The sequence below is a fragment of the Enoplosus armatus genome, chromosome 16 (assembly GCF_043641665.1).
Source record: "Enoplosus armatus isolate fEnoArm2 chromosome 16, fEnoArm2.hap1, whole genome shotgun sequence".
In the NCBI taxonomy this organism is placed as follows: domain Eukaryota; kingdom Metazoa; phylum Chordata; class Actinopteri; order Centrarchiformes; family Enoplosidae; genus Enoplosus; species Enoplosus armatus.
In genome coordinates, this window is record NC_092195.1 from 6,807,365 (window position 1) to 6,820,249 (window position 12,885).

Sequence of the window (12,885 nt, forward strand, 5' to 3'; positions counted from 1 at the left end):
CACCTCGTGGTGTTATCATTCAATTTCTCTTCTTACGTGTTACATGTTCTTACATTAATCAGTCAGCCACTTGTGTCACAAGTGCATACTACACATTTAACAAGATGGTGTCCTTGAGGATATTGAAGCCTTAACCCCAGTGGTGTAAGTGTTATTCCCTGTTCATTGAGCTACTTAGGACTGCAGGCATGTTAAGACCAGTTTCAGTCATATAACGGCATGCTTATGATATGGATGGCCATTAAGCCACAAGCATGGGACAAGCAAAGTGTGTTGGATGCATTCAGAATATTAACTATGTTTATGCACTGTCATGAAGCAATGTAAACTAATGTAATGATCTCGTAAGCCTCGGTACTTGAAGGAACAGTGCTCTTCAAGGAGAATACTGTTACATCCATAAGTACATGTGTATATGAAGGAACATGTGGAAGAAGCACAATAGATGGTTTAAGTAGGAGGGCTGTAATCTCTCCTTTCTCATAAATTGGATTAGCTTTTCCTACAAGATCACATGCTCGTCAGAGTGGAACATTTATGTATATAATATATGATATACTATGATATACCTTTGTTGTGCTGCGTTGTACTCGAGCACATTGGATTTTAAATGCAAAGACTATTAGGTTAAGGTGCTGACTCTTAGCTTTAATTTTAGGGTGTTTACGTTCATATCAGATGACTGGAGAAGGAAACGTAGCGCTTTTATATGCATTTTAGTTCACCAATTTTAGGGGACAGTAAGCACTTTCACAATTCAGTATAAACTTAAATAAAAGTAATCATATTGAATATTCGGTTTATGTCTACAGACATCACCAGAAGTTTGGTATCTACCCTCTGTCAGCCTTTTAACACAGCCAATACTTCCAGGCACTTTTTAGCTTCAGTTTGGTCTTTGTTTACTTTCAAATCCAATGTGCTGGAGTAAATCCAAAACACTGAAAAACATTTCTTAATACTTTCAGACTGCACCGACTGTAAAGTTTTTTTGGGTTCACTGTAGCATCATTTTATATGATGTTGTACAGTTCTGTGTGGTTGTCTGCATGTATTTGCGTGTGCGGGCTGTCCCCCAGCTTGCACATCTGACATTCCTAGGTCCCTCATGATTGCTAGTTTAGATTCATTAGTGCCTTCACTACCTTTGGGGTCGCAGGCATTCCTCTGCAAGGTATGCTCCATATCCATGCCTTTGATCCTACCCACGCAAGTCATTATTGCGAAGAATTTGCAATGCATTAGCCCAGGGATTCCTTGTATTTCAAATGGTGCAGCTGAAGGTAGCACACTAATCAAACCGCGAGTTTGTGAGAGACCAGGAGTGGTTTGCCGGGAGTTATTGATGGAAAGAGAATATAGGTGGGAGGCAGGAGAGTGGAATACAGATATAAAGAGATAATAACAATATAAAAGGAATGGAGATGACAAGGGAGGCAATGAGCCATTTCACAGACAGAACATTCGGTGGTTACTGCTGCAGAGATCATAGGAGGGATCTAGGCCACATGGTACACTGAACAATGAAGCCATAAGTATTCATCTAAAAATTGGTATTTAGGAAGAAGCATGCCCTCTAATTTGGGAGCTGGTGTTGTAAAACATGGTGTACTGTGTGGGTTATAATACTGTATGGTGCTGTTTTGACTATTGTTCACAAGGCAACAATAGGACCAACACTGTATATGAAGATCAGTGAGGCCTCTGTGAACTCTGTCTACAGTACAATATGGCTTTGGGGGGGATAAAGAATTGGCTTCATAATCCCTCCTCGATTTGTTTACTGCACTTCCGTTGTGCAGTTAAGTCAGTACATATATCAGTAATATGTTACCTCAGTGGTTTCTATTGATAAAAACACTCATATAGGTTAGAATAGAGTATTTCACTCAACACCTACAAGGGGGAGAGTCTACAGTAAAACCAAATGCTCTGTGCTAATACAGTGATTTGGGACTGTAAAGTTGATCTCTACAACCACTGACAACTGTCTCTTGAGAGCTGAATTACAAAATGCCTTCAAATCCCAAGTTGGGGCTGTCACTGTGTCTTGGTAGTTCCATTGTTAGCTGTCTACAGAGGATTTTTCTTCAGATAAGATCATCAGTACTGTCTCTGCTGTTCAGCTTAAGCAGAGACTTGATATGATAAAAAAAATATGATTAAGTAAAGTAATTTAAAAAAAGTAAAATACTGTATGGACATTCTTTTTTAGGGTTTAGAGATTTTCCCTTTAAGGAGCCATATATACCACTTTTCCAATGCAATGCATCCCCCATTTGTCATGCTCTATCACAGAAATATTGCCCTCAGTCTCAAATGAATACACACATATATTTCACTGGGTTTGCACAGCCCAAAATAAAGTTTCATATATTATGTATTTCCAGTCTGTTCATGTGTGTGTGCTTCTGTATCTTCCTGACAACCAATTTGAGTTTTGTTCCACTCAAAACAGGGATTCCTTTTACACGGTGAAGTTTTCTGTAGCCACTTTTTGGTAGTTTTACATTAGAATCAGGTTAAGGATTTGGTTGAGTGATAAGGAATGAATGTAAATGGATGGTGCAAGCACAAGGATGTGTGTGTGTTCTTTAACCTCTACTTTTATCTCACTGATTAATTTCCCAGTTTCTCACCTTTTCCTTCCTAAAAATAATTGTGACTGTTCTTTTATCCGTATGATATCACTGCTTACATGTTATTGCATCATGTGCCTTGCAGTGCATGAACTGGGCAAAGATTTCTGTGGCCACAACTTGGTTCAGGTGTCAAGACAACCCCCATGTGTTGGTTGTTCTGTCTGGTGTGGTTGGTTTTGTTGAAAGCCCATGGTATGGATGTGTCTCAACCTTGATGGATGATCCCACAGGGACAGTCCCACAGAGACCACATCCACACATATTGATGAGGTTAGCTCTCAGTGTGACATTGCCTTTGTACACACAGTCTCAATTAGTTGTGAGAAAGCAGATAGTTGCAAGTTTTCTCTACATCTCCCTTCTTCCTCATTTCCTCATACTACACACACACACATCCACACACACCCCCATATACTTACTTATTTATCATCTTCATGCACACATGCACGTACTCTGAAGACTCCCCACAGGACTCGTGATTGCAGCTAGACTACTTTGTATTCATATGAGAGAGTCTCTGCACTCTCTGTTTCTCTCTCGATTCCTCTCATATGAATACAAAATAATTAAGGCAGAATCAAAAAAGACGTGAGAAATCTTTTCCGTCCCTCTCTTCCCCATCTCATCTCCTTGCGGCGATTCCTCTGACACTCGATTGAACTATTTTATCTCGTTAAGAGGGGGACAAGTGTAAAGGAGAGCCCTTAGCTGTAAACTTCAAAACATGGCTTCCTATGATTCCACAAAATGTTAACGGCACACAGAGACCCACATTTCCTTTTCCTTGGTGAGACATACATTAATTCCACTTCTCTCAACCTGTCGTTTATTCATCCCACCCACTCTACCTCGCTTTCCCCACCGGAAGCCGACACTTCTCTTCCTTGTTCCTCTGCAATGAACAACTTCGAATGACTGTGGACCTGCACACACATGTTTCAGAGGTAGCTGTGGCGGCAAACACACACTTACAAACCAAGACAAATATTTACACGCCAGTATCGACATCTTTTCTTGCTACCTTCCTGCATCACTCTTATCCTCTCACCATCTTCTCTTTTTCACTATCTCCTTACCCCCCCCCCCCCCCCAAGCCTTCACTCTCAGAAAGTGACAAGGAGAGATGGGCTATTTAGATCTTGTGTAAAAGGAACCAATTATCCTAACATGCAGCCCACGGACCGCTCAGCACAAATCCCTCCATCCTTCAGAGCTTCCTCTGCTCTCCATCAACTTCTTATCCTCCTGCCATCATCCTCTTTTTCCAGCAACCCAGCAATGATTAACGTCGGTCTTGTTTTTGTTCCCTCCCTCACCTTCTGCTTTCTCTCAGCGTACCTCTTCCTTTCCACCCACTTTTCCATCTTCCTTTTTAGCACATAAATCTGGAAATAGAACATGTTGCCTTTCGATGTCCGACAGTCCTGAAGGTTGCATTAGAACATGAGACCCATCAGCACCCAAGCGTGGATCCAACACATGACTGCTGCTTGAGTCCAAGATTGTGCCATGCAAATCAACAGAGCGATATTGGATGTGGAGCGTAGGTAAAAGGACCTAAGGGTTTCATAACAGCATTTGCAACAATCATCCGACTGCTTGAGGCGCTTACATGACAGGGATGGAGGCCTGTGAACATAACCATTGGTGGCTGGAAGTGGAGGGAATAACCAGGATGGTAGTGGGAGATTAGTAGGTCACCACTATAACTATAACCAACATATCATGCTATAGTATACAAGGACTGGCATTATAAGAGAAACTGTGCACCTATTTACTTAATGTTACTTTTTGTTTGCAATATTGAATATGTTGTTAGCACTTTATTCGTCATTACTTTTTTAATCCAGTGAACTTTCCTATGAATGTTTGTGTGTAAATGAGATGGTGGACATTGCTAGAAAACAACAAATACATACTGGGGTCTCTGCCAACCGTAGGTAAGTTTTTTGTTGATTTTCTAAAATGTGTAACTAGTTAACACCATCTTTACAGAAAAGATCAGAAATCATCAAATTTCACCTGAATTGATGTATTTCTGCTGATTTTCATTTAAAATCGAAATGAAAAATTCCCTTTGAACTCCCTAGATCACATCCCTGGTTATATTGTGCACCTATCTAACAACGTGTGCCAAACAAATTACATTACAAAAAATCAATTTCTTTGTATTCTTATATCAAAATCCAATCATGTTTTCTTCCTGTAAAACAAACATGTGCTTACATAAGTTTGAACCAACCAATTTCAACCAATAATATAATGACATCCACCCATCAATTAATCTTCAACTTTCAGCGGCCCAGAGCTAAGATTCATTAGTTAGCTAGCTAGTAACAGCATGGTAGGTTGGTTATGACACGCCCACTTTTCAACATTCAAATCAAATTCCTCCCAAAGTTATGTCCCGCTTGCCTATCCTGTTTCTTTTCGAAATACGTCACGATACAGACGTTAGATACTCTCAAAATGCTGTTTCATCACGACTTTAACAAATTACCAAAATAGATAAAACAGTAAATGTGTCATCTGCAAAAGGTTTGGCAACTTGTACTTGGGATCTGCCAAAGAGAAGCGCTGTATTCTGTTGGTGTATTTCAGGGTCAGTTGCCCTGGTCAAGTGCTCCTCAGCAGTAGTTGCGACAGAAGGGCCACTTTCACACCTCCATTTTTTGGATTCAAACCACTGAGTGGTTTGACAGCCATCTCTTCAAGCTTTGGGCTGCTGTCGCTCTAAACAAAAGAAATGGGTCTTCTCTAACTCTTTATAGACTATAAACTTTGGGGTTTGATTCTCTGTGCCACAAGAGAAAACACAGGTGTGTGCCTTGTAATTTAAGTTTGGCAGCAAATCACCATTGGTTGTCTGTGAGGCCCAGAGTACTGAGGAGGGGTTAACAGGTTTAGCGTGCTCTCTCGTCTGTGTCCTCAACAGCTCTTGAGTATTAGTAATGTGCTGTTGTTTTTTTTATTTAGGATGTTATTATTTTCATTGAGCTTTGAATGATTACTGTATGTCACAGGGTATTATCTATGCTTCAGTGAATATTAGCAAGAGAAGTGAAAGCAGAGGAATCCTACAAAGAATAGGATTAGTTTTTATGCTAGTTCTTAGATGAGGAATGGTGGAAACGTGACGTTCTGCTTTGCAGAGATAAAGAAGTTAATGTGTGTTCTGTATGTATGTGTGTCTCTGCTCCTGCATCTGTTTCCCAGGCGTGGATGCTTATGTACGGGCGTGTAGTGCAGCCTACCCTTCAAATATACCTATCAGTGTACATTTGCGTGAATATGTACGGTGTGCCTGTCTGCGTCTATTTGTTTTATGTGCACTCCTTTCACAGGCAATGCGACAGGACTTGTCATGTAGGTTATGTACAGTATCCACACACACACACACACACACAGCACATTGTTGAGTAGCCTCTGGCTGCTGCTCACACATCAGACAGTATGGGAATCGGAGTCTGACACCAATTATGCAGAAACGGTGGGAACTTGTTGCTAAACCCGACATATCAGTGGGTTGCTGTTTCTCCTCTTCCTCCTGCATCATCTGTAGCTCAAGGCTCTGTGTGTGCGTATGTGCTTTGGGACGAGGATACTACAACCACAAAAAGTACTGTGATTTCCTTCAGATGACTAGGACAGAGATTACCGTTCAACACATTGAATTTGAAATGACATTTTGCGAAAATGACTTCTGGACAGATTTATAATAGGCTAAACTTAAGCTTGTGGACAAATAATAGAATAGAGCTCGGACTGCAAACTGAGCTGAAGTATTTTATCACAATGAGTGCTGTTTGCTTTTTGTGTGTCAGGAATTTGTTTTGGCTTTTTTCACTGAAATTTCATAATGAATGCCTTCCATTAATTGAAATGAATTTTGAAGTTGTTGTATCATTTTGTGTTTTCACTGCAGTGCCAGGATAAGACTGGTGTTCCCCAGCTCATATTCACCCGGTGCAATCTCAGTATCTCTGTGACTATGGCATGTGGCAAGCCGTTTTAACATTTAATCGAACCACACTCCTATCTGTAATTACATTTTAGATATCCATAATCGCATTTGTCCTAGTCAAAATTGTATTCTTCTTAGTCTGAATGGTAATTAAAGATATCCACAATAACATTCTTATGAATAGAAATTGTATTTCAAGATATCTACAACTTTGATTGTACTAGCCAATACTACATTGAAGATATCAGTATATAAGTGGCCGTTTTAACATTTTACAGCTAGAGTGGATATATATTGTAGACATCTGTAATTAAACTAATTCTTCCTCGTCAAAATGAACATTTCAGATACAGATATCCACAATGACATTCTTCCTAGGACAAATGATGTCACTTTTGCCATTCATGTGTATTGGGCTTTCAGATATCCACAATTGCATTTTTGATATCTAGAAAGAACATTCTGGATATCTGCAATAGAATTCTTACTAGCAAAAAACTCCCTTAAAATATCTACAATCCCATTGTTACTAATCATAACTGAAGTGAGCCATTTTGGCATTCATTATTAACTTTTTAGATATCCAGAAATACATTCTTGGCTCTGGGTTATTTGGTCATGCACAGTTACACGTCAAAACACTGCGTGTGTCAACAGTCACTCGTAACATTCATTTTTCAATTAATTCAATTACAATTTCAGATATATCTAAAAATGCAGTCTGGACATCCACAATATTCATACCGATGTCCACAATTGTATTTTTACTGGTAGAATTGCAGTTGTACATATCCAAAAAGACATTTTTACTAGTCAAAATGTATTTCGGATATTCAAAATTACCTTATGGATATCTGAAATGGTTTTTCATTTTGGATATCTGAAATAAAAAGTAGGACTAGTAAAAATTGGATTGTAGATATCTGAAATGGGAGATTTCCTAATAAGAAATCTATTGCAGACATCCAGAATGTTCTTTCTAGATATCAAAAATGCGATTGTGGATATCTGAAATTGAAAGCCCAATACACATGAATGGCAAAAGTGACGTACATTTGTTTGAAGTTGACAGTGTTTCTTTTGCTGTAACACATTTGTGTACATTTTGTTACTTTGTGTGTGAAGCAGGTGAATCAAGTTCAGTTCAACACAGTTTTAACCGTGTCAGACGGTGTAAGTCCTTTACAGTGAGTGACCCTTGTCAACATCACTGGCAGTCTCTTTCTTTTTCTTTCGTCCTGCTGAGCCTGTCCAATACACATACTTACACATGCTCACACACAAGACTCCAAGCTATATATTATTATTGCACTGCATTGAGGCTGCCGCACTTCCACACACAGACACACACGTACACATCAACAGTGCATTTCACATCCAGTGGACCACCAGCTGGCTGACAGCTGTCTGCGCCAAAGTGAAGGGTAGATATTTTGACAGCATCATCTTTCTGATGTCTAGACTGAAACTATTAAATGCCGTGCCAGACGTATTTGCTTGACTGACATTGTGGAACATCCATTGAATGCTCTGGATCTGGCGTCTGCAATTCACTTTAAAATGCTATTTATTTCCCTCCTTTTATACCTGCCCTTAACCATGCTTTTGTCTTTCCTCTGTTCTTATTGTCTCCTTTAATCACATTATTACCTTGTGTGCATTGATTTTAAATATTTGGTAGATTGGTTAAATCCATTTAATTCCTCCTCCTCTGCTCTGACTCATCCTTTTTTTACATTTTAGAAATTGTGAATTATATTGCTAAAAGCTTTGATTTTCCTTTTCTTTTCTCCTTTCTGCTTTATTATGATGATATTTAATTTTAGTCTCCATATAATACAAACAAAATGCCCATCAGTCTAGACGGAACAATCGGAGCCTAGATGTTTCTCTTGACTAACGCTTTTAATGTAAAAGCTGCAAGATATGGACTTCAGCGACAATAACCTTCCATTAAAAGGACCTCAGATTTGTTTGAACAAAACTGTGGTGCAAATAGGGGGTGGCAATAGTCACAGGTCTTTTAGTGAGAGAATAGTGAGGCTGAATTGTAAGGGGAGTTGCAAGGGGGTAAAATCCTAAATATATCTGTCATGGCCTCTAAACTATCTTGTCTTTGTCTGTAACAGTCTGCATTTCCTGGTTTTCCACACGGAGGAGGTCCACGACGTGCTTCGGATTTGGGATGGGCCCCAGGATGGAGGGGTCCTGCTGAGGGAACTGAGCGGCTCAGCCCTGCCCCCAGACGCCCACAGCACCTTCAACACCGTCAGCCTGCAGTTCACCACAGACTTCTTCACCAGCAAGCAGGGCTTCGCTCTGCAGTTCTCTGGTGAGGAGGAAGGATGGTGGGAGAAGGGGAGGTAGATGTTAGATGAGCAGGGGTTAAATGGGCTGGACGGTAACAAGATGTGGAGAGAGACAAAATTCACTATAACAATAAAACCCCTTTTTCATCTTCATTTTCATCATTCAATGATTGAGCCTCCTCTTGCTCCTTCAGTCTCTACTGCAACCTCCTGCAATGACCCGGGCATGCCTACTAATGGGACCCGCGGCGGTGACAGCAGGGAGCCCGGGGACCATGTGGTGTTCCAGTGTGATCCTGGCTACATCCTGCAGGGGGCCAACAGGATCACCTGCACTGAGATCAATGGCCGTTTCTTCTGGCAGCCAGACCCTCCTACATGCACAGGTACTCTATAAACACAGCACGCAATCATCAGTCACGACTAATGATGCCACGAGGATTATGATCAGACCTAGCCAGAATGAATATGCCACAGACTTCTTTCTGACTGACTGTTCAAGTAGGAGTTTAAGAATTTAAGAAATGCACTAACACATGTTATTTTTCCCACAATTTTAAGAGATTTTAAGAGAACAGTATAAAAGATGAAAGTCATTTTATAAGTAATGCCCTACAACCTGCCAAATGCTATCTACTGTATCACTTCTCTGGACTGACTTTTGTGAAACGGTACACAATACAGACTCCTAACGTGATTACTTAACAGACTCTGTAAGTGAATCTTAAGTGGCAAACCCGATTGCCTTGTTCCCTAGATGTTTCCTGAAGTCACTGCAGCAGACAGACTAATCTGATTACCCTGTTTCTCAGTAACAACACAGACCTCTCAGTCAGACCTCTACTCCTTTACAGTCTTCCTTTTATATATGATCACCCTTGGTGCTCTAGGAAACAATGTCAATTAACAATGGCTATTAAGACCTTGTAATTAGCTGCCTTGTTTAATTAGTGCTTAGCTTAATTAGTTTTGTTTTGTTTTTTTGGCGAGGGGTTGGGCAGGACAGTTCTCTGACAGTTACAGGTGAAATATGGTAAGCAGTGTCAATGGGCATTAGCTGCATCTCAATTAATCCTGCAGGAAAGCCATATACCACATACAGCGGGAGGCTATAAATAACAGTTAAAACAATGTTTTTGCTACTTTGAAAGTTGGTGTTATTACATTATGTAGCCTGTTTGTTTCTATGTAATTTACTACCTTTAAATCTAATGTTAGTACTGTTTGGTTTTGTTATTAGATGATATGCCTTATATATCTTATCTTTTTGTGTGTGACAGAACAGGTTTTTGCATGAATAAACAATAACTGAAAAATGGTGCTCTAGTGTTGTTTACTGTTGCATTCACTAATCACTTTCTCCCCATTCATAGCTCCATGTGGCGGGAACCTGACAGGTCCTAGTGGGCTGATTCTGTCTCCGGACTATCCTGAACCATACCCACATGGAAGGGAGTGTGACTGGAGGGTTGCTGTCACACAGGACTATGTCATCGCTCTTAGCTTCAACCAGTAAGCTTCAGTAGCACACTAATAGCAACATGTGTGTTTGGACATCATCATTGTTGTATTTTATACAGCAGTACACAATAAAACCACCACGAGTGGTACATATTTAATCATATTTAACCCTATTGCCTCATATAATAAAACTACTAATTTTCTGTTTTAAAATGATGCCAGTGAAGTGTGTTGTTATCTTATTATAGCTCATGCATGCTGCAAATGTTTTATGTTCATTTTATTGACACTTTTGTAACCAGGTTCAGCTTGGAGCCCAGTTATGACTTCTTACATATCTATGATGGGCCGGACTCCCTCAGCCCCTTGCTGGGTAGTTTCTATGGCACGGACGTTCCAGATCGCATTGAGAGCAGCTCCAACACGCTCTTCTTGGCTTTCCGCAGCGATGCTTCCCTCAGCAGCAATGGATTTGTGCTGCAGTACACAGGTAGGCACCTTCTTAGTTAGGAAGAAAGAAAAAACAGTATTTGGAGTTTTTCATCCTCCTTTTTTCATCTCCAGCGTCTTTAAGATTCTGAACAAAACAGTGAATTATAACGAGTATGTGAGGCTTTATCCCCTAAACAATTCACGTTTTGAAATTCTTCCTCTGGCAGAGGGAGAATGGATTTCGCCTCTGCTGCTTATCGACCTTGCAGATTGTTTCTTTTTAACTTTCTCTTGTGTCTTGTCCAAAGCGAGTGAGATTAGTGGTGTGAAAATTGCTTCAGAGAAAGAATGGGGTGTCTGTGCTGCAGCGTCCTGATCACCACACTCCTATTTGTGCCATGGTCTGCTTGGGCGTCATTATTGATCTGTACCTCCTCTAGTAACTGACTAACACAAAGAATTATGAAAATGAAAAGCCGACAGCATGTGTGCTTAAGCTCTTTTTGATCAGTGTGTTGCAGCTGCATGAAAGGCTTCTCATAAATTAGAGCAAACAACGTTTTGTTGTCTCATGGCTGAGCTTAGCTGACCGCAGCATGTTGTTCGGGGGACCCAGATTTATTTGCTCACACGAGGTGCTCTGTACTGCACACATGGTGCAGAATGATCACAGACATCCTTGAAAGATGGCCAGTTGGTTTAAGGATAGCGCAGCGCATGTGTGTTTTCTGCATTTGTGTTCGAGCCTCACAGGGGAACGCCTCAGTGCCTGTACGTTTAAGCCTTTTCCTAACAAATATACAGACGCTGAACAAGCTCTAAATTAGACAGGGCATCTTCTTTAAGGGCTTTGCTTGAGAGAACAGTGTTAAATCTTCCTAAATCTCCCAGCCTCAATTAGAGCTGTTTAAGGTATCAGACGTTTAACCAATTCCGGATCGACCCTGAGCTCTCTCTTTCTCGGCAGGCGTTCAGATGGGATTTGATCTTTATAGGCAATTCAACTGATTTCAGAACGCTACCTATTTATGCAATGCAAATTCATTCGCATCTTGTACATAAATGGTTTGAAGCACAGTGTTTTGGTAAGACAATGTTACAGAGCCTACCCCTTAACTCACTCCCAGCAATATTTACTGCAGTGTGTGATACAGTGTGTGATATTTTATGGCCAATCTGGTAGAGCAGATGGACCCAGTGTGTGGCTCAGAAAAACTCCCTCTCCCCACTTCCAATTCTCCACACTAATGAACCATAACCAAATAATACATAAATTACCTCCTCAGTTTCAGACAAACAACATGGCACAAAAGCATGTTTGGCTGCGGGTTTGGGTCTGTTTGGTGAGGAAGCAGAAAGTTGACGAGCTGGCCCAGCTAGTATTTGGTCGGCCCGCCACTGAAAATTGCATTACAGAAATCTGCCCCAGGTGCTGTCAGCCTCTTTACCAAGCAATCGTTATGTCTTTCGGTTTCTGTCTCTGGCCACGTCTGATTAGGCTCTCCAGGGGAATATGTAGGCAAAAACTTTCCACGCCTGAGCCACATTTGAATAACACACATAGACACAGACAGAAACACACAGAAAAAAAAGAAAACATGCATACAAGCTCTATCATTCTCGCATCTTCATCGTCCAATACCTTCACCAACTCCTAGGCTCATTTTCACTTCACATCACTCCTTTGAGTATTTTCCAAAACAGATGATGCCACTTGTCCATTTTCTCTCACACCTGCTAATGTCCCACGACAAGGCTTGTTAAATCGGCCATCTTCATCACGTTGACCGACCTTCTCACCACTAGCTTGTGTCCAGGGCCAGTCCACACCTAATGCCTGCCACATCCATCACGCCTCCGCTGTCTCTTGCCAGGTGTGCTGGTTTAATGGAAGAGGCGGCGAGGGAAGGCTCAGGTCTAAATCAGCGCAAGAAAGGGCTCAACCTGTTTAGAACAGGTGCCCTGGGTGACAGACAGACCACATGCCCAGGCCCCCAGCACTCTGTTCAGCCATGAAGGGCAGCTTCTTGTCTGGTCAGCAGGTCCCCGGCTTTCAGCTTAGAAGCTAAGCTTTCAT

The 12,885-nt window shown here is 41.0% G+C and overlaps 1 protein-coding gene across 1 annotated transcript in view; it reads left to right on the forward strand.

Moving 5' to 3' along the window:
- The window catches only part of csmd2 (CUB and Sushi multiple domains 2), a 217,233-nt gene that overhangs the window by 137,972 nt on the left and 66,376 nt on the right, over window positions 1-12,885 (forward strand). The window contains exons 27-30 of the mRNA XM_070921819.1: window positions 8,736-8,938; window positions 9,110-9,301; window positions 10,289-10,427; window positions 10,679-10,866. Coding sequence (XP_070777920.1) covers window positions 8,736-8,938; window positions 9,110-9,301; window positions 10,289-10,427; window positions 10,679-10,866 — 722 coding nt within the window. The remainder of the gene's footprint in view (window positions 1-8,735; window positions 8,939-9,109; window positions 9,302-10,288; window positions 10,428-10,678; window positions 10,867-12,885) is intronic.